The sequence below is a fragment of the Nycticebus coucang genome, chromosome 1, assembly GCF_027406575.1.
Source record: "Nycticebus coucang isolate mNycCou1 chromosome 1, mNycCou1.pri, whole genome shotgun sequence".
In the NCBI taxonomy this organism is placed as follows: Eukaryota; Metazoa; Chordata; class Mammalia; order Primates; family Lorisidae; genus Nycticebus; species Nycticebus coucang.
Window position 1 is genome coordinate 7,547,603 of NC_069780.1, and position 19,377 is coordinate 7,566,979.

At 43.5% G+C, this 19,377-nt stretch overlaps 1 protein-coding gene across 1 annotated transcript; it reads right to left on the bottom strand.

Moving 5' to 3' along the window:
• Window positions 1–9,008: 9,008 nt before the first annotated feature.
• LOC128588791 (galectin-1-like) lies at window positions 9,009–9,504 on the bottom strand. The gene has a single exon (XM_053595595.1). It carries the CDS (start codon window positions 9,414–9,416, stop codon window positions 9,009–9,011), a length of 408 nt encoding a protein of 135 aa, XP_053451570.1. The 5' UTR covers window positions 9,417–9,504.
• Window positions 9,505–19,377: the final 9,873 nt, after the last annotated feature.

Consider the following 19,377-nt stretch of genomic DNA (forward strand, 5'->3'; position numbering starts at 1 on the left):
CATAATTCTGACAGTGAACGTTCTACTTTCTCTCTCTTCTTTTCTGTCTCTTTTACTATCTGAGTTATCTCAAAAACTTTGTCTTCTACCTCTGAAATTCTTTCTTCTGCATGGTCTAACCTGTTGCTGATACTTTCCTTTGCATCTTTAAGTTCCCTGATTGACTGTTTCATTTCCTTCAGCTCTGCTATATCCTTTTTATATTCTTCATATCGTTCATCTCTGATTTGATTCTGTTTTTGGATTTCCTTTTGGTTATTTTCCACTTTATTAGCAGTTTCCTTCATTGTTTCCATCATTTCTTTCATTGTTTTCAACATGTGTATTCTAAATTCCCTTTCTGTCATTCCTAACATTTCTGTATAGGTGGAATCCTCTGCAGTAGCTACCTCATGGTCCCTTGGCGGGGTTGTTCTGGACTGGTTCTTCATGTTGCCTAGAGTTTTCTGCTGATTCTTCCTCATGAGTGATTTCTTTTATCTGTTTCCTTGCCCTAATTTTCCTTTCACTTCCTCTTGGTCTTTAAGTTCTTGTGCCTGTGGACTAAGGGTTACAGGACCAGAAGGGTGAGAAGGTTGAAGAGCAAAAAAGGGATGAAAGAAAGGAGGACCGAGTGATAAGAAAAAAAAGAAAGATAGAGAAAGGAGAGGAGGTGGGGATAAGGAATATTGACAAAAAGAAGAGAGGCACAGAAAGAGGGAGACAGGGCAATATAGGTGTACAGTAGGGTACTTGGACACAACCTTAAAAAACCCCACCTTCTGGGGGTGCCCAGTTGGGTGGTTCCCTTGAGGTCAGCAGCTCTTTGCTAAGCTGATCAGACACAGTACCCCACCTCCACCAAATAGAGAGGAAAGACAAAAATGGTATAAATCAAACCAAAACAAGCAAACAGAAAACTTTACGGGGATACAATTGGGTGAAAAACCAAATGATAGCGGTAGAAACACTAGCAAAAATGAAGTTGTAGTTATTAAAAAAGGCAGCAGTGGGAAATTATAATTAAACTAGAAAAATTGAGAAAGAAAAAGGGATCTGTATGGAAAAGATTGAAATTAAAAAACAAAAGAACATCAACAACGTCAAAATAAACAAACAAAAGAAAAACAACCAAACAAAAAAAAAAGAAAAAAATACACAACCAAAAACAAAGCAGTTTGTATATGTTATTGAATATTGTCTGGGCAACACGTGGTCTTCTGGGGTATGAGATGTTAGTCACAGTTCTGATACGACTGGAGGCTGCTGATTTCTCAAATCCCAGCAGGTAGACACCCTAAATCTCTGTTCAGCCCACTTAAAAGGCACTTTGAACTTGTAAACTTGCTGAGCAGAAGCTTTCCCAGCTTTCTCGCTGGAATCACTGCTGAAGTGGCTATCCACTTACCCAGTGTGCCAAAACCGGTCTCACTCTGCCCCTGAGGGTTAGGGTTGCAAGGCGGCTCAGACCCCACCCTTAGGCTACTTGGTTGCTGGGTTACCAGCTCCCACCCGTTTCTAGTTCTGCGACCCTGAGGACGGAGCTTGCCGGGGCAGATCACTGACAATGGTTCCGTGTGACCCACCGCCAAACACTATTAGCTCCGTCTGGCTCAGCGGCTCAGACTGGGGCCCTAGACAACGGCCAAAGTTCTCCTCACTCTCGCTCAGGCCTTCCCCAAGGCAGTTCAACTCAGTGCCAAGTCCAAGGACATCGAAACAGTTCACAGGTAAGGCCTTTCTGGTTTGCAGTCTCGCTGCTACTGAACTTACAGTTGTGGGCGGGTTTAGACGGATTGAACACACGCGACCACTTGCCAGTTTTCCACTGTTTTAGTCCTCCTCTTGGGGTCCAGAAGTCTCTTGCTGTCTCCCTGTATCCTCATAGGAGTGATGATAGGCAGTTCCCACCAGCCAGAGATGCCTGGAGTCCTATCTCCCCAGACTCACGGTGCCCAGATGCAAGGAAGCTGTTACTCGGCTGCCATCTTGCTCCGCCTCCGATTTTACTTTTCTATTTCTAGTTAGTCTGGCCAATGGTTTATCTATTTTATTTATTTTTTCAAAAAAACAACTCCTTGTTTCATGAATTCTGAATGATTCTTTTGTTTTCAATTTCATTGATCTCTGATTTGATTTTGGATATTTCTTTTCTTCTACTGGGTTTAGGCTTAGATTGTTCCTCTTTTTCCAATTCTATAAGATGGCTTGTGAGTTTGTTGATGTGCTCTCTTTCTGTTTTTCGAATGTAGGCATCTAAAGTGATAAATTTTCCTCTCAAAAGTGTTTTTGCAGTATCCCACAGGTTTTGGTAGCTTGTGTCTTCATTGTGGCTATGGTCAAGGAAGTTAATTATTTCCTGTTTTATTTCTTCCTGCACCTATCTGTTATTCAACAGAAGGTTTCTTAATTTCCATGGCTTTGTGCGGGGTTGAATGTTTTTGTTAGAGTTGAGTTCCACCTTTAGTGCCTTATGGTCTGAGAACATACAAGGTAAAATTTCAATTCTTTTTATTCTGTTGATATTTGTTTTGTGTCCCAGGATATGATCAATTTTGGAGAATGTTCCATGGGGTGATGAGAAAAATGTATATTCTTTATCTTTGGGATGGAGTGTTCAATATGCGTCTATCAAGCACAGTTGTTCTAGGGTCTCATTTAAATCTCTTATATCTTTGTTTAATTTCTGTTTAGAGGATCTGTCTAGCTCTGTAAGAGGAGTGTCAAAGTCCCCTGTTATTATGGTATTATCAGATATCATATTGCTCAGAATGAGTAAGTTCTATTTCAAGAATCTGGGAGCATTTAAATTGGGTGCATAAATATTTAGAATTGAAATGTCTTCTTGTTGTAGTTTTCCCTTGACCAATATAAAGTGACCATCTTTGTCTTTTTTGACTTTAGTTGCTTTAAATCCACATGTATCTGAAAATAAGATTGCAAATCCTCTTTTCTTCTGAATTCCATTTGCCTGAAAAATTGTCTTCCAACCCTTGACTCGGAGCTTTAATTTGTCTTTTGAAGCCAGGTGTGTTTCTTGCAGACAGCAAATGGATGGCTTGTGTTTTTTAATCCAGTCAGCCAATCTATGTCTCTTCTGTGGGGAATTCAAGCCATTAACATTTATTGAGATAATTGATAAGTATGGTAGTGTTCTATTCATCTTATTTTGTGAGAGTCCATTGCTTAGTTTTATCTTTTGCATCAGTGTGGAGGTTAGGTTCTGTTCTTTAATTTCTGAGTTCTTACTTTGCTGCTGATCCATTGTGATGGTCAGTGTGTAGAACAGGTTGAAGTATTTCCTGTAGAGCTGGTGTTGTTGTGGCGAATTTCCTCAATGTTTGTATATCCATAAATTATTTGATTTCTTTGTCAATTTTAAAGCTTAGCTTAGCAGGGTACAGAATTCTGGGTTGGAAATTGTTCTGTTTAAGTAGATTAAAGATACATGACCATTGTCTTCTTGCTTGGAAAGTTTCATTAGAGAAGTCTGCGGTCACTCTGATGGATTTGCCCCTGTAGGTCAACTGGCGCTTACTCCTGGCAGCTTGCAGAATCTTTTCTTTTGTCTTGACTTTGGACAGGTTCATCACAATGTGTCTTGGAGAAGCTCGGTTAGAGTTGAGGCAACCTGGGGTCTGATATCCCTCTGAAAGCAGTGTGTCAGAATCTTTGGTGATGTTTGGGAAATTTTCTTTTATAATATTCTCTAGTATGGCTTCCATTCCTCTGGGGCATTCTTCTTCCCCATCTGGGATTCCTAGAACTCGTATGTTGGAACGCTTCATAAAGTCCCATAATTCTGACAGTGAACATTCTGCTTTCTCTCTCTTCTTTTCTGCCTCTTTTACTATCTGAGTTATCTCAAGAACTTTGTCCTCTACCACGGAAATTATTTCTTTTGCATGGTCTAACTTGTTGATGATACTTTCCATTGCATCTTTAAGTTCCCTAATTGACTGTTTCAGTTCCTTCAGCTCTGCTATATCCTTTCTATATTCTTCATATCGTTCATCACTTATTTGATTCTGTTTTTGGATTTCCTTTTGGTTATTTTCCACTTTATTAGCAGTTTCCTTCATTGTTTTCATCATTTCTTTCATTGTTTTTATCATGTGTATTCTAAATTCCCTTTCTGTCATTCCTAACATTTCTTTATAGGTAGAATCATTTGCAATAGTTACGTCATGGTCCCTTGGAGGGGTTGCTCTGGACTGGTTCTTCACGTTTCCTGGAGTTTTCTGCTGATTCTTCCTCATGAGTGATTTCTTTTATCTGTTTCCTTGCCCTAATTTTCCTTTCACTTCCTCTTGCTCTTTAAGTTCCCGTGCCTGTGGACTAAGGTTTTAATGAGTCCTTTTGGTACAGGACCAAAAGGATGAGAAGGTTGAAGAGCAAGAAGGGATAAAAGAACAAAAAGGAAAGAAAGAAAGAACGAAAAGAAAATAGAGATAGGAGAGGGTGTGGGTAAAAGGGAATATTGATGAAAAGAAGAGAGGCACAGAAAGAGGGAGACAGAGCAATATAGGTGTACACTAGGTACTTTGACACAATCTTAAAAAAGCCCCAACCTCTGAAGGTGCCCAGTTAGGTGGTTCCTTTGACGTCAGTAGCTCTTTGCTAACCTCATCAGACACAGTACCCCAGCTCCACCAAGTAGAGAGGAAAGACAAAAATGCTATAAATGAAACCAAAACAAGCAAACAGAAAATTTTACGGGATAAAATTGGGTGAAAAAACAAATAATAGGGGTAGAAACACTAGCTAAACTGAAGTTCTAGTTATTGGAAAAGGCAGCAATGGGAAATTGTATTTAAACTAAAAAAATGAAGAAAGAAAAGAAATTAAAAAAGAAAAGAAAAAATCTGTACAGAAAAGGTTGAAATTAAAAAACAAAACAACAACAACAACAAAATAAACAAAAAACAAACCAAAAAGAAAAAAACCAACCAAAAACAAAGCAGTATATATACCTTGTTGAATATTGTCTGGGCAATTGGCGGTCTTCTGGGGTATGAAATGTTAATCACAATGCTGATATGACTGGAGGCCTCCGCTGATTTCTCAAACCCCACAGGGTAGACACCCTAAATCTCTCTTCAGCCCTCTTAAAAGGCACTTTAAACTTCTAAACTTGGCTAAGCAGAAGGTTTCCCAGGAAAGTGCTTGTCGCTGGGATCACTGCTGAAGTGGCTATGTACTTACCCAGTGTGCCAAAACCGGTCTCACTCTCCCCCTGAGGGTTAAGGCTGTAAGGTGGCTCAGTCCCCACTTTTAGGCTGCTCAGTCACTAGGTTACCAGCTGCTACCCATCCTTGCTCTGCCACCCTGAGGGCAGAGCTTGCTGGGGCCGTTCTCTCACGATGGTTCCCTGCGGCCCACAGCCAAACACCATTAGCTCTGGCCAGCTCAGCAGCTCAGTCTGGGGCCCTAGACAACGCCCAAAGTTCTCCGCACTCCTGCTCAAGCTCTCCCCAAGGCAGTTCAACTGAGTGCCAAGTCTAAAAACACCAAAACAGTTCACAGGTAAGGCCTTTCCAGTTTGCAGTCTCACTGCTGCTGTACTTACAGCTGCCGGCAGGATTAGACAGATCAAACACATGCGACCACTTGCCAGTTTTCCACTGTTTTTGTCCTCCTCTTGGTGTCCAGAAGTCTCTTGCTGACTCCCTGTATCCTCAAAGGTATGATTATAGGCAGATCCCACCAGCCAGAGATGCCTAGAGTCTTATCTCCCCAGACTCATGGTGCCCAGTTGCAGAGAAGCTGTTACTCGGCCGCCATCTTGCTCTCACTCCTGTAGGTTTGTTCTTAAGTTGAATTTGTATGTAAGTTACCTGTAATAGCCTCCATTTGTAAGTGTGAGTTGTACATCAGTTGGATGTTTGTAACATGGGAACTTGCCTGTAATAGCCTCTGTAGGTGTGAATTGTATATTAAGTCAGGTGTTGCATCTCAGGGACTGTAGTGCGAAACTGGAAACAACCCAGATGTTCTTTAACAGGTGAATGGTTAAACAATGGTACATCTGTACGTTGGCCAGCCATAAAAATGAACAAATTACTTATATACTTAACGGCCTAGATGAATCGCCACAGAATTATGCTGAGCAAAATAAAAAAATTTGTTATGGCTAAGGAGTACTCCACATACCTTTTGTAATATTCTGAATGGAACTAGACGATTCTCCTAAGTGAAATATCACAAGAATGGTAAAGCAAACACCAAATGCCCTCACTATTAAACTGGAACTAACTGAAGTGGAAACCAGCTAGGGAAGGGAATAAACCAACCTATGAATGCTATTTGGGCGATGGGCCAGGACTCAAGCGTTACAAAAATGATTCATGTAACCTAAAACATTTGTATCACTTTAGTATTTTGAAATTCAAAAATTAGTTTGAAAAGCTTACATGCTGTATGATTTCATTTATGTATCATTGGGGAAACTGGGTAAATGGTATATGAGAACTCTGTTTTATTTGTCCAACTGCATGTAAATATATAACTACCTAAAAACAAAGTTGCATTTAAAAATCATCCCTCTGAGAACAGTAGGAGTTTGAGTTGGGACCATTTTCAAACAAGTCACATAAGGCAGAAGTCCAGCGCAGGCCTTCCATGTGCCGCCTGACCTCATCTGCTGTCTCCATGCCTGTGGAGTGATGGGGTTAGACCATAAACGGGTTCTAAGATTTCTTTCTGGTTCTACAATTTCATGACTCTTGTGAGCTATACACATTTGTGGGACTTTGTTCTCAGCCTTACTCCAATGTGTACAAATAATCGACATATTGAATCCCACAAAATGTATTCACGATCTATGTATATATGACTTAAAAAAAAAAGACCTCAGAAAATCTTTACAAAAACAACAAAATTATGTCCGAACAAGTAAACTCGGCCTTATGCTCTCTTGAAAACTGCTTTGCATACCACAGCAAGCTTACCAGAGGTAGAGGGGGAAAGCTGAGTATTTTCTTCTTGAGTAAAAAATCCTCATCCCCATACACCCCTCACACCATCCTCTTCCACAGAGAGGTAAGAAGGTTGTTGGAGGACATCCACACAGAGTGGGCAAGTTCACAGGAAGAACTTAGAGTATTCTAGGAGCTCTGTTCTGTATTCAATATTTTATTATTTATTTACCTATTTACTTCACAGCTTCAGAGCTGCACTAAACTTGTGCAACTTGTGTTCCTTTCTTGACATTTTCATAAATTCCTCAATGTATTCCTTCCCTTCTAGGCTTACTCTTTCCAGTTGAGCCATACTCATATTCATAAATTTAATCCTCAACTCTCAATCTTTTGACCCATTGTACTTCCCAAAGATGACTATAAAATCTCTCTCATCCCATCAGCTCTTCTTCCAATATGATTTAAACATTCCTTCCACGAAGCAGTGGAGACTACGTTCCAGGGCTTGAATGTAGGCAGAGATTTGTCTTGACTAATAGCACATGTTGGAAGTGACAAGTGCAACGTTGAAGGGTAGAACATTAAAGGTCTATGCACGTCCACCTGCTCTTTGTGGGTGCTCGCTATTGGAAGCCTGCTGCCATGCTGTGAGGAAGCCCAACACATGCCTGTTGGTATCTTGGCCAACTGTTCAGCTGAGGTGTCAGCCAATTACTAACCTCAGCTGAGAGACACTCCAGTGAACATGGCTCTAGCTAATTTCAGCTCCCAGTTGTGAAGCCACTGTCAGCCTTTGAGTGATCCTAAATAGAGTGGGACAAGCTATCCCTAGTATGCTCTGTCTAAATACCTGACCCACAAATGTGGGACAGAAATAGATTGTAGTAAAATGATTGTCTTATGCCACTAAATTTGGGGCAGTTTGTTAAGCAGCAATAGATAACTATACATCTTATTAGAATAAAATGCCTAATCCCCTCTCCTACCTTCCTCAATCTTCAACTGGTGTTCCCCATTGGCCAAACCCAGCTGGGATCCAGAGAGGAAGGGAGCCCAGTGCTACCAGCCATGTAAGTCAGCTTCCTGGGGCAGGAAGTCGGGTGGCGTGTGGAGCTGGAGACACTGGCAGGTAGCCAGTACTGTGGGGAGTCTCACTCATACTCTGCCTTATTTCAATTATGATGCACAGCAGATGGCATAAAAGTTGGGATGCCTAATTTGTCTCAGTATGGAATAAATAATAAATAGCAATCATTTAACCATCCTGTTCAGATGAATCTGTAAAATGAGGAGCTTGAAGTAGTTAGTTTTCAAGTTACCTTTCAGCTCTGGCATTTCTCACGAAGAAGTGGTAGAGCTTTATCATGAAGCACATAGGCTCTGGAGCCACCTGGCCTGGATTCAAATCCCAGCTGTGCTATTAACCAGCTGTGCAAATGTGGGCAATTCCCTCGGCCTTTCTGTGTTTCCCTTTTCTCATCTGTAAATAGGGGTGAAAAAAGTGCCTCACTTAGACCTTTATTGCAGAAATTAGATGCACTAATAAAGGTAAAGCCCTCACTGCGGCGAACTGGAGAAGTGTTACTCATTGTCATGACCAGAGGAGAGGATTACAGGGCACATGCAAACCCTGGGGAGGAAACATATGGAAAATCTGCAAAATATCTTTCTGCCTTGATTTTCCTCTGTGAAACAGCAATACTACTGCCATTTTCTCTGATGCTTAGGTTTCTTTAAAAAGAATGACTTTACAAGGATATAAAAAAAGTTAGAGCAACTCTACTGGTAAGAAGGATACTTCCCTCTGATTTATGAACGGCAGGTGTGGTCTGTTGAGTTCTGGGAACGAGGGGCACATTATTAGATCACATTAGTTTTGAAGTAGGTTGGCCTCCTCTTCTTAATTTCCATTCAGAAAAATTATATCTAAGGCAATCGTTCTACAAACCAATAATCTCTAGATAAATACCACTGGTATCAATAAGATTCCAGCAGGAAATAAATGAGATATCAAGTTGTGGTATGAAGAGAATTTATTTATTTATTTATTTATTTTTTCAGGAAGAACAGAGGCAGCTGCTTTTATTGGGGGTCATGGGCCAGCTGACTTCAATCAAAGGCCACACACTTGATCTTGAAGTCACCATCAGCTGCCATGTAGTTGCTCGCCTCCAGGTTGAGGCGGTTAGGGAACTTGAATGTGTAACCATCTGGCAGCTTGACGGTCAGGTCTGCCTGGTCAAAGCTGATGCACACCTCCGCGACACTTCCAGGCTGGAAGGGAAAGGCAGCCTCCCGCTGCCCAGCTCCCCAGGCCCCGCCGTCTTTGCTGTTGCACATAATAGTACTGGCATCCCCGTGGGCATCGAAGCGGGGGTTGAAATGCAGGCACAGGTTGTTGCTGTCTTTTCCCAGGTTCAGCACAAAGTTCTTGGCATTGGGGGCCACCTCGCCCCATACTCTGAGGCACTCCCCAGGTTTGAGATTCAGGTTGCTGGCGACCAGACCACAAGCCATGATTGAAGCAGGAGGATGTTCGAGGACCGGTGCACCAGCCGTCTGAAGATCTGAAGACTCCACCCCAAGAGAATTTATTAAAGGAAATATTTATAAAGACATGAGTGAGGCATAGAGAAGAAACCACAAGGGATACTTCATGACCCCGAGAGAAGGAGCTGTAAGGACACTACTGTCACCCCTGGACGTGAAGGTGCATGAGCAGAGTCACCAGCTAAACCCACGGAGCTGTGTGGCCTTGGACAGAGGGGTGCAGCTGATTCACAAAATCTCACAAGGAGGGGGCCAGAGGGCGTAAATAGCCCAGCCTGACTCTCCTCCACGCCTCCAACCTATTGACAGTACTTTCCATTGGTCAAACCCAGAGAAGGCCGAGGCTGAGAGTCATCTTTGCAGTTCATACAGGTCATTTCCCCCAAGGCAGAGAGCAAAGTGGAGAATGTCTGCAGGGTAAGGAGAGGGATGAGGAGCATCCTTCAGTAGCGTGTTGGCTGATATAGTCAGCCACCCCACGGGCCAGCTCAGGAGAGTCCATGTATTCAGCTAGGTTCTAAAATATGTTCTATTAAATACTGTGTGAGGGATAGGTTTTTGATTGGTTTAGTTTTTCTTGTGCCCCATCATTTCAGCTCTGTGTGTGTGTGTGGTAAGAGCACCCATTTTTTTCCTTCCTCCATACCTACACTTCCTCCATTCTTCACCCAGGCAGTTCACGTGGGCCTGACTCTACTCCTTGGGTTCAGGGTAGACTTGTGATACAACTTGTCCAGTCAGAGCCTTTTCTCCCCTGTGTATAGGGGTAGACTTTTGATCCAAATCAGCTCATGGAATGTCAGTCCTGAAGCTTTCATTGCAATCATTGAACAAGGGTCTCTAGCTTTCTGTTGAGGTTGCTAAGCTTCTGGAATACATCCAAAGCTGCTGGTGGTCGTCTCTGCCTCCAGACAGTGAGAATCTGAGAACACAACAGTGAAGGAAGCAGAGTCAGTGATGGAGAAATCAAGTCCCCGAGTCTCAGAGGAATTGATGGAACACTTTGACCCCACTGCACTTAAAGCTAGTGGATAGTTTAATTATATGTGTTGATAAACACCATTCTTTTTCCTAATTCATGATGGGAAGCCATTGTGTTGCAATGAGAGAGGAGGCAGGAAGGTACCAGTGATGGGTTGAAGCCCCTAGAATGGAGTCAGGTTGTCCTGCTGACCACCAGGTATCTTGGGTGGTCACATCAGCCCTCTGTGAAGGCGCCTTAAGCTATGATTGGGCATTCAACGTTCTCATTCTGCTTTATGTAACACATTCCTATAGCGGATGCTGGCTATGCAAAATATTTCTTTACTTTTAGTGGTTTTGGCAGCATTCAAGGTTTCTATTTAAAGACAATTGTGGGTATTTTTCAGTTTCATCCGTGAAACGGTTCTTGCTTCATCACTTTAAGAAGGTTTTGCCAGGACTACGATGCTAAAACAGGCTGCTGTGCGAACAGAGCTAAAACAGTCCCCTGGGGTGCTCATCCCCCAAGGATGTTCCCAGGCTGCTTGGCTCTCTGATTCTTGTTCCAATTTCAAAAAAAGAGCAAATAAATAGTATCTAGAAAAGAAAGAGCTGTTCTTCCCCTTTCATTCCTATCACTTCTTCACATGGTTTCTAGTCTGCAGGGCTTACGGCCTGCCTGAGGAGACAGACTGTGAGTGCAAATCACATTTTCCCTACAACACGTTTTCTCTCAAAATGCTTATGGGAGGGAGGAGAAAAGAAAACAATTGAACATTCCTGCCAATAATAATAACAACTAGAATTTATTGAGCTAGACACTCATAGAAGTTCAATTTTGGTTGAATGAATAAAAATTGACAAACATAAATGGTCATATCCCCAGGTTCATTTTATTTCTCCCTAGAGAGAGAAACTGGAAAGCTTATTAAGACTTCTTTTTTCCCAGCTACTTTTCCCCATCCTCTAAGAACACTGGCATTGTCCTTCTTCACATTGTCCTCTATATTTTGATCTGCACACATGGGCTCAATGACACTGAATGACACGGATCTCACAGTTCAGTCACAACAGAGGGAAATAGACCAAGGCAGGAGAGTTACTCATTCAGCTGTTCCTGGTGTGGGAAAAGGGCAGTATTCCCCTCGGTCTCAGCCCTGACCTCCCCTCTCCTTGTCAGCAACACTGTCACTCCTACAGTTCCTGGGCAGGACACCTGTGGCTCAGCTCAGGAACAGCTGATAGAGGCTGCTCTATAAACTTTCACAAAGAAAGAGAGAGTGCCTGCAAGTTCTGTCTGTGCTCTGACATTTTTGTTTTTCAGTGAAGAAAGACTCATGGCTTCATTTAACTTGAGAGTAAATTGTTAAGAGATTTAGTTGGTGTCTTGTACTTTTCTTTTATTCAGATGTGAACTCTTCCAGGAAGAAAGAGAGCAGAAAACATCCTTTCTCCACACTCACCCCCAACTCCCACCCTTGCACTGTAGAAGCCAAATTGATTAGAGACTATAATAGGGGCTTTGTGCTTTAGAGGTAGAACAGGGTAATGGTCTGGTTCACTCTGATGAAGCTCAGTGTAGATGGTGGGCCCATGGGTAGAGATGGCATCTGTGCACCCACAGCGAGCACTAATCATCTCAGCCTGAGTATTGCGCCGGGCCCTTTCTGAGCTCTGTACTGTGGCTGGAGATGATCAAGTCTCACCAACGCTGGCAGACAATCTTCCACTGAGCGAAGAGGGTCTGGGCAAGGATTAATGAAAGTTGCATTCAACAGTGACTCACAACCAAGAGTGTATGCTATTTTCCTTAACCACTGAGTCAGATAAGTTCTAAAAACAAGGAGATATTAGTGTTCTTATCAACCTTCACAAGAAAAGAAACTAACTTGAAATAGTTATTTTTAGAAAAATTGGCAATTTTTTTTTTTGTGTTCAGTATTGCAGATCAATTGTTATCTCTGTCAACTTTGTGTCATTTATAAGGCAGATACCCAGGATATCTGATAACAAGACAATACACAGAACACTCAACAGAATGAGTGAGGATGCAACAAGACGCAACTATATGCTGTTTTCAAAAACCCACCATAAATAAATCTTTTAAAAAACAGCATCCGAACGTGTTTGAAGAAAAAGTTGAAAGATACACTGTGGTATTTATCATGAAGAGCATAGTTAACAGTGTATCATATTCAGGATTTTTGCTAAATGAGTCAACTATAGCTGATTATGCCATTTGGGGAGGGGAAGAGAGCTAACTGGGTGAGGTGATGGATATGTTACTTTGCTCCACTGTAATAACCATTTCAGTGGACATATGTGTCTTGTAGAATCATATTGTATCCCTTAAATATACACAACGAAATTTATTTTTACAAAAAGAAGAAATCAGCCAGAACAAATTCCCTGTGAAGTCATCTTCCTCTTGCCCCTACCACTAACCAACAGCATCCTGTTGTTAACCATGTGCTTTTTTTGTGGCAGCCAACACGTGAGTAGTAAGATTATCATCATAAAACAAAACTATATGTTCAATTTTTTAAAACCAGGTATGTTAGAGTAAAAGAGTAAAATAACTTAAGAAAATTAGAGTGACACTTCAGGACAAGAAATAACACTAGAAATAAAGATACCCCTCTAAAAACGACACCTGAGCATTTCAATGAAGAGCACAAAGCAGTCGTCATTGTGCGTGTACTCACCGGGCTCCCATTATGCGTGAAGCAAACGCTGACACAACTGCAAGTTCAACTCGCTTTAGCTCCACAGTTCTCTCCAAGTGAGATCCGTCATCACCGTTTTCCTTGCCATGCATTAAGGTAATGGCATTGACCTTGCTTCTGATGATTAATACACAACCTGTCCTCTCGTGTGTGTGTGTGTGCGCGCGCGCGCACGAGCCTTTGTTAGGGCTGGAGGTTCCTTTTATTGGTGAGCCCCGTTCTGTAGCAACATTTCCCACTACCGGGGTGGGACTGCTTACGGGGCCAACACTGAGCTTCTCACCCGTAAATGGCGTATCCTCTGGTGCATAGACGTCTGGAGGGTTTCACAGCCTTGCCCGGCATCCCCACTCTGGCGTCCGTTCTTCCCCGAGCCTTTCATTCTCTTCCTCCACCATCCGCCTTGGCAACTCTGGCGTTTTCTGTCACTTAGTGTGAGTTTTTGCTCTTTCCCTGCCTCTAGGAGCTGTCTTAGACGTGTGTTTGCATCATATCTTTGTGTCCTTGCTAGAATTTTATATCTTGTACCCTCGAAGGCTCTCCCAAAATGATAAATTCTCTTTCAAACAATATGCTGTTTTTGATCCAGAACCCTCAGATGCCAAGCCCTTCAATACCCTTCCAGCTCTTGTGTATAAATGATGGCTACACCCAAGCTCCTTTGGGAGAGGGTCCCTTCTGTGGCTTCTCATGCCTGGCATGCCTCTGGCTGTGTTTGCTGCCACTGAGCTCTACGGATAGGTGCAGTGTCCAGTGAGTAGCTGGTGCCCAGTCACACGTTATCTTTAAAAGAAAAGGCTTCTGCACTTCCTCTGAGCAGGGGAAAGTGCTAGCCCTTCCGCGGGAGGAGTCAACTACTACCGCAGGACTCGGGAAGATGGAGACTCAAGACTTGGAGAGCATCCATCCCAACGTCCCCATCCCACATGTCAGGGCCTTACTTTTCTTCAACCAAGGCCCTGACCTTGGCAGAGCAGATCTGCCCAGGTTGAGAGTTCAGAGTTCAGCCACTCTTACTCTGTGGGATTCCTTCTCAGCTTTCTCATCCCTCTTGTGAAGGAGATGAAGCTTCTTCATATGTGGTTACATTGCCAAGGAGACCTCTGCTTTTCACTTTTAGCTTATGTTGTTTTTCAAAGTCTTAACTGAGTTTAGCAACCTACCTCAATCTGCTGTCTTTATACTAAGTATTTTCCTCATATTTCTCCAACAGTTCTCCAACTGGCTGATGCATTTGCTCCCACCCCCAGTAGGCTCTCTAGCTTTGTCACCTGCGACCATCTTACCAACCGCACAACCACCTTGTGCCAGGGCTGCAGGTCCGCTGTCTGTCACCATCAGTCCCCACCTTCACGGGTCGGATTCCCCAGGAAGCAGGCTCAAAGATGAAGATTGTCATGCAGGTTTCTTCAGGATCACTCCCGGGTTCAACACCTGGGGGAGGAAAAGGGAGGGACAGGAGGGAAGGGACAGGGAGGGACAGTGTAGAGGGAGGAACTGAGATGTGATGCCAAATAAATGAAGCTTCCGTTGACCCTGTGGAGACGATGAAGCTGGAAGGACCCCCCAGAGCTGTTCTCAGATGGGTTGACAAGGCTGAGTCCTTACAGCCTGTGTCAGATGGGCACTGGCTGTGGACCACCCTGAGCACCCTGAGTCTTCACCGGAGGCAGTCCTGGCAGCTGAGCACGTCACAGCAACTAGCCACCCTTTTTTTAATGCAAAGGCTGAAACTTGTTGTGTGCATGCATGTGTGTGTGTGTGTGTGTCACTGAAAACATGAAGTGAGCTCCATATGCTTCCAGATATCTTGGGGTGCCAGTGAGTACTGCTGTGACCACGGCAAAAAGGTCCCTTTCCTTTCTCTTTCCTTTCTCCTCTCCTTCTCTCCGTCCTTCCCCCCCACCCCCCCCCCTTTCCTTTCCACCTCTCCTTTCTCTCTGTATTTTCATCTTTCTCCTGTTTTGGACATCTGGAGACTTTCTATTTATCAGACACTTGCTTTGAACCAGGCCCTGTGCTAGGGAATACACATGGCTGATCTTAATCAGCCTGAGTTGGCATTTAGTGAGAAGACAGAGAATAAAGCTGGAATGGTGTTTCCACGTCACACAGCTAGTTCTTACTGAAATCTGTGTGTGAACCCAGGTCTGACCTGACGTTCCTCCTTCTCAGCGATGACACTGCTGTTGGCCCCTGCCTCTTCCCCTGTACCTGCCCCAGCCTGAGGTCAATAGGCACGTCGTGGGCCACTGTTCCTAGTCAATCCCTGTTCCCGGCAGCATAAACTCCTACATGATGCCTTTGCGAGGTATACTTCATAGAATCATTTTATTAAAGTTGTGACCATTTTTCCGTACATTCCCACTATATTCAGACCTAGGACTCCACTGTCCTCTCACGCTGGGCTGACACCTCCCTTCTAACTGTACTTTCCTTGGGTCTTCCTGAGCAGAATCCCCCTGTGCCTAAGAAAGCTTTCCTGCCAGGGAGAAGGCTGAAGTCACGTTTGTGCTCAGCTTCTGCACGTGTGCATCTGCTCCCCAGAAGGCTGCAGACAGCTCTCGCAGTCCTTCACCACTGGCCCGCATAATGCCTGCACACAGGAGACATCTGGAAGCAGGCCACATTAATTCTGTGCGAGTGTCATGAATTACCGATATGCCTTTGGGCTCTCTTCTTTTTCCTCATTCTCTAATAATGATGCAAGTTTTCTCCTTCCCTAGGTTCCCACAATGCTAAAGCCCTTATCTGTCCTATATATTCTTCATTCTGTTTCTCTCTCGTGAGGCTCTGCCCTGCAGGCCCCAGGCACTGGAGTTTATTGGTGGCAATTAGCACAAGTGGTTCCTTTCCATTTAAGGCTGACAGCTGTCATGGTTATAATCAAACCTTTTCTTTAATTGACATAATTAAACCTACCAGATCAAACCCAATATTTTTAGGGAATGTATTTTATGATGTGTCGTATATAGCAACTAGAGATAAATTTTCAGAATGGCTTAAAGATCTTGCTGTGCAAAGTGTAGTTCCTAGACCAGCAGCAAGAGTTAGCTGGATATGCAGAAACTCACGCCCCACCCAGAGGTGCCAGGTCAGAATCTGCTTTCTAATAAGAGCTTCAGGTGAGTCCTATGAATACTGAAGTTTGAGAAATACTACTTAAAAAATCAATTTGCTGGTGGCCCTATATACAAATGGCTCCTAACTGGTGCCTACCAAGGGCTGGGTATCATGTCTGCTGCTTCAGACGGTTCCAACCCTCCCAACAATCAGAAGGTGTCATCCTGCTTACAGTCAGAGGCATGGGCCTTGGAACCCAGCACTGTCTGCTTTGAAGACTCAGGTTTTGTGTTACAGACACAGCCGATGATGTTGGTGTCTATCTGTGCAGGTTCCTGCTCCTTGCCGCTCCACAGGGCCCAGGCAGGATTTAGCTGCGCCTCCCCCCTAGGGAGTGACTAGTAGGAGTAGGTGTTCAAAGCCCTGAGTCCCATGGCCCTCAGGTGGGGTAGGCCCTGTGTGTTTTATAATGCAGCTCAATTTCCCTGAAAGATTGGTCTCCAGTTGACCTTAATAACACACCCTCTATTAGTCTCTCCCCTGCCCCACTTCCCTGCATCTCTCAGTAAACTGTTTATAATTAAATCCTTATCTCAGATTCCCAGGAAAGCATCTTCTCTGTTCCTCCCTGCTTTAAGCCAGTGGGTGGGGTACCTTCTCTCCCAGTGCTTCTCTCCTCTACCCCCCTCCACCCCCCCACCCCCCCGCTTTCCTCTGGGGATATTTGTGTTCCTGGTATTTATTTAGCTCCCATAATCAGGCTGCTTGTGCTCTGGTGATTGGAATGATACAAACTGAGTAAGAATAGAATTCAGTCATTAGCTCCCTCAGAAAACTCACTCACTACTACCGCTCATGGCTGCCAGTGTGGGGAGGGCAGGAGTTTGGGGTTCACCCCTCTTCTGATCTCTTCCAGCATCTGCTTAAGTAACTCACCCCTGTCCCTTTGTATCAACTATCCAGAAAACTACTTCCTTTGCCTTGTTTGTAGAAAATAGACTCCACTTCTACTGAATTGGAGTCTCCATTGTGAGATCTGTGATATTAACACCATTCAAGGGGACCCAGCATCCTCTAGAGGTCAATGGGCGTTCTTTAATGGCTGGTTTCTGGACACAGATCAATGTGGCCTGATTAAGGGAAGCACAAGCAGAGTAGTTTGGACTATTTCAGGCAAGGGTGCTAGAAAAAAGGATATAAGCCAGGCGCATGGCTTGTGCTTGTAGTCCCAGCTACTTGGGAGGCAGAGGCTGGAGGATCGTTGGATCTCAGGAGTTCAAGTCCAGCCTGGGCAACATAGTGAAATTCTCTCTCTTAAAAAAAGAGAGAGGATAGAACAGTGGATACATTACATTTTTTCCCCCATTTTAAAACAATTGTTTAATTAGCTAATGTCATGGGAAACTCTTTTACTTAGAAACTATGAAATAAGATGTTGGCGCGGATGTGGAGAAAAGGGAACACTTTGCACTGCTGGTGGGAAAGCAAATTAATACATTCCTTTTGGAAAGAGATATGGAGAACACTTAGAGATCTAAAAATAGATCTGCCATTCAATCCTGTAATCCCTCTACTGGGCAAAAAAAAAAAAAAAAAATCCTTATCTCAGGCTCTGCTTCTAGGGCAAATCAGCATTAAAATAGCAGAAAATAAGCTTGGTTCCTAGGAGGGATTCCTCAGGCCACAACAAAAAAAGCCCAGAGGAGTGAAAGCTTAACCTCTCTCATGTGCAGTGAATATAACACTGTCAAGGATAGTGACACCTTTTTATGAGGCTAATGACAGCTGAGAGATGGGATGTTTGTTAAAATGAAGAATTATGGGAAATTCACTGAGTCAACTCCTTCACTGGAAGGAGAGTGAATAGGACTGTCTTCTACAGGAAATATGTCACACACGTCCTTGGGGAGGAATGAGCAAGTGTCCTTGGGACATTTTTTGTCCTTCAGTTCTCCATGCATAAAAAATAAGGGAAACCTCTTTGTGCAAAGTGAATACAGGTAGTTCCTGAGTTACAAACATCCAAGGGGCTATGACTTGCACTTAAGAACGGGGGGTATTATAAGGTAATAGGTAAACGTTCCTGTTCTGACTTACATACAAATTCAACTTAAGAACAAACCTACGGGGAGGAGACAAGATGGCTCACTGAAGCCAGCTTTCCACAGAGGCTCCCGTCCAGTAGGAGAGTTAAAGGACAAAAATTCAGCAAGTAACCTGGTGGATTTGAGCTGCATTAAGAGAGAAGGTTGAAGAACGCATGTCAACCCTGCTGAGCTGAGACTTCAATCCAGAGTATCTGTTTCACTAGGGTGGAACAGAAACCATCTGAAAACAAGACAGAACCACTTAGCCCCACCACACCAGACAGGGCCCCAGTTTCTCAGGCCACAACACTGTACAGGCCCTCGACAAAGCCCCAGGGGAAAAAATCAGAGGGAGTAAAACAACCATGGGGCGGAATCAGTGGAAAAACTGGTAACATGAATAACCAGAAAAGATCAACCCCCCTCCCCCCAGGAAAGATATGGCAGATGCAATTGATGATCCCATTCATAAACAATTGGCTGAGATGTCAGAAATCAAATTCAGAATTTGGATTGCAGACAAGATTAACAAAGTGGAATTAGGAATTCGGGGAGAAATTCAAAAGTTGTCTCAAGAATTTAACGAATTTAAAGACAAAACCACCAAAGACTTAGACACACTGAAGCAAGGATTTGTAGCCCTCAAAGATATGAAAAATACAGTAGAATCCCTCATCAACAGAATGGAGCAAGCAGAAGAAAGGATTTCTGACATCGAAGATAAAGGCTTTGAATGCTCCCAAACTCTCAAAGTGGAAGAGAAATGGAGAGCAAAAACGGATCATTCTCTCGGAGAGCTCTGGGATAATTCGAAGAAGGCGAACATCCGAATCATAGGAGTTCCAGAAACAGATGAAGTGGCCTCGCTGGGCACAGAGGCCCTTCTGCATGAAATTATGAAAGAGAATTTTCCAGACAAGCCTAGAGATTCTGAAATTCAGATAGTGGACAGCTTCAGAACCCCAGCACGACTCAACCCCAACAAGACATCCCCCAGGCATATCACAATTAACTTCACTAAAGTTAATATGAAGGAGAAAATCCTCAAAGCTGCCAGGAGAAAGAAAACCATTACCTTCAAAGGGAAGA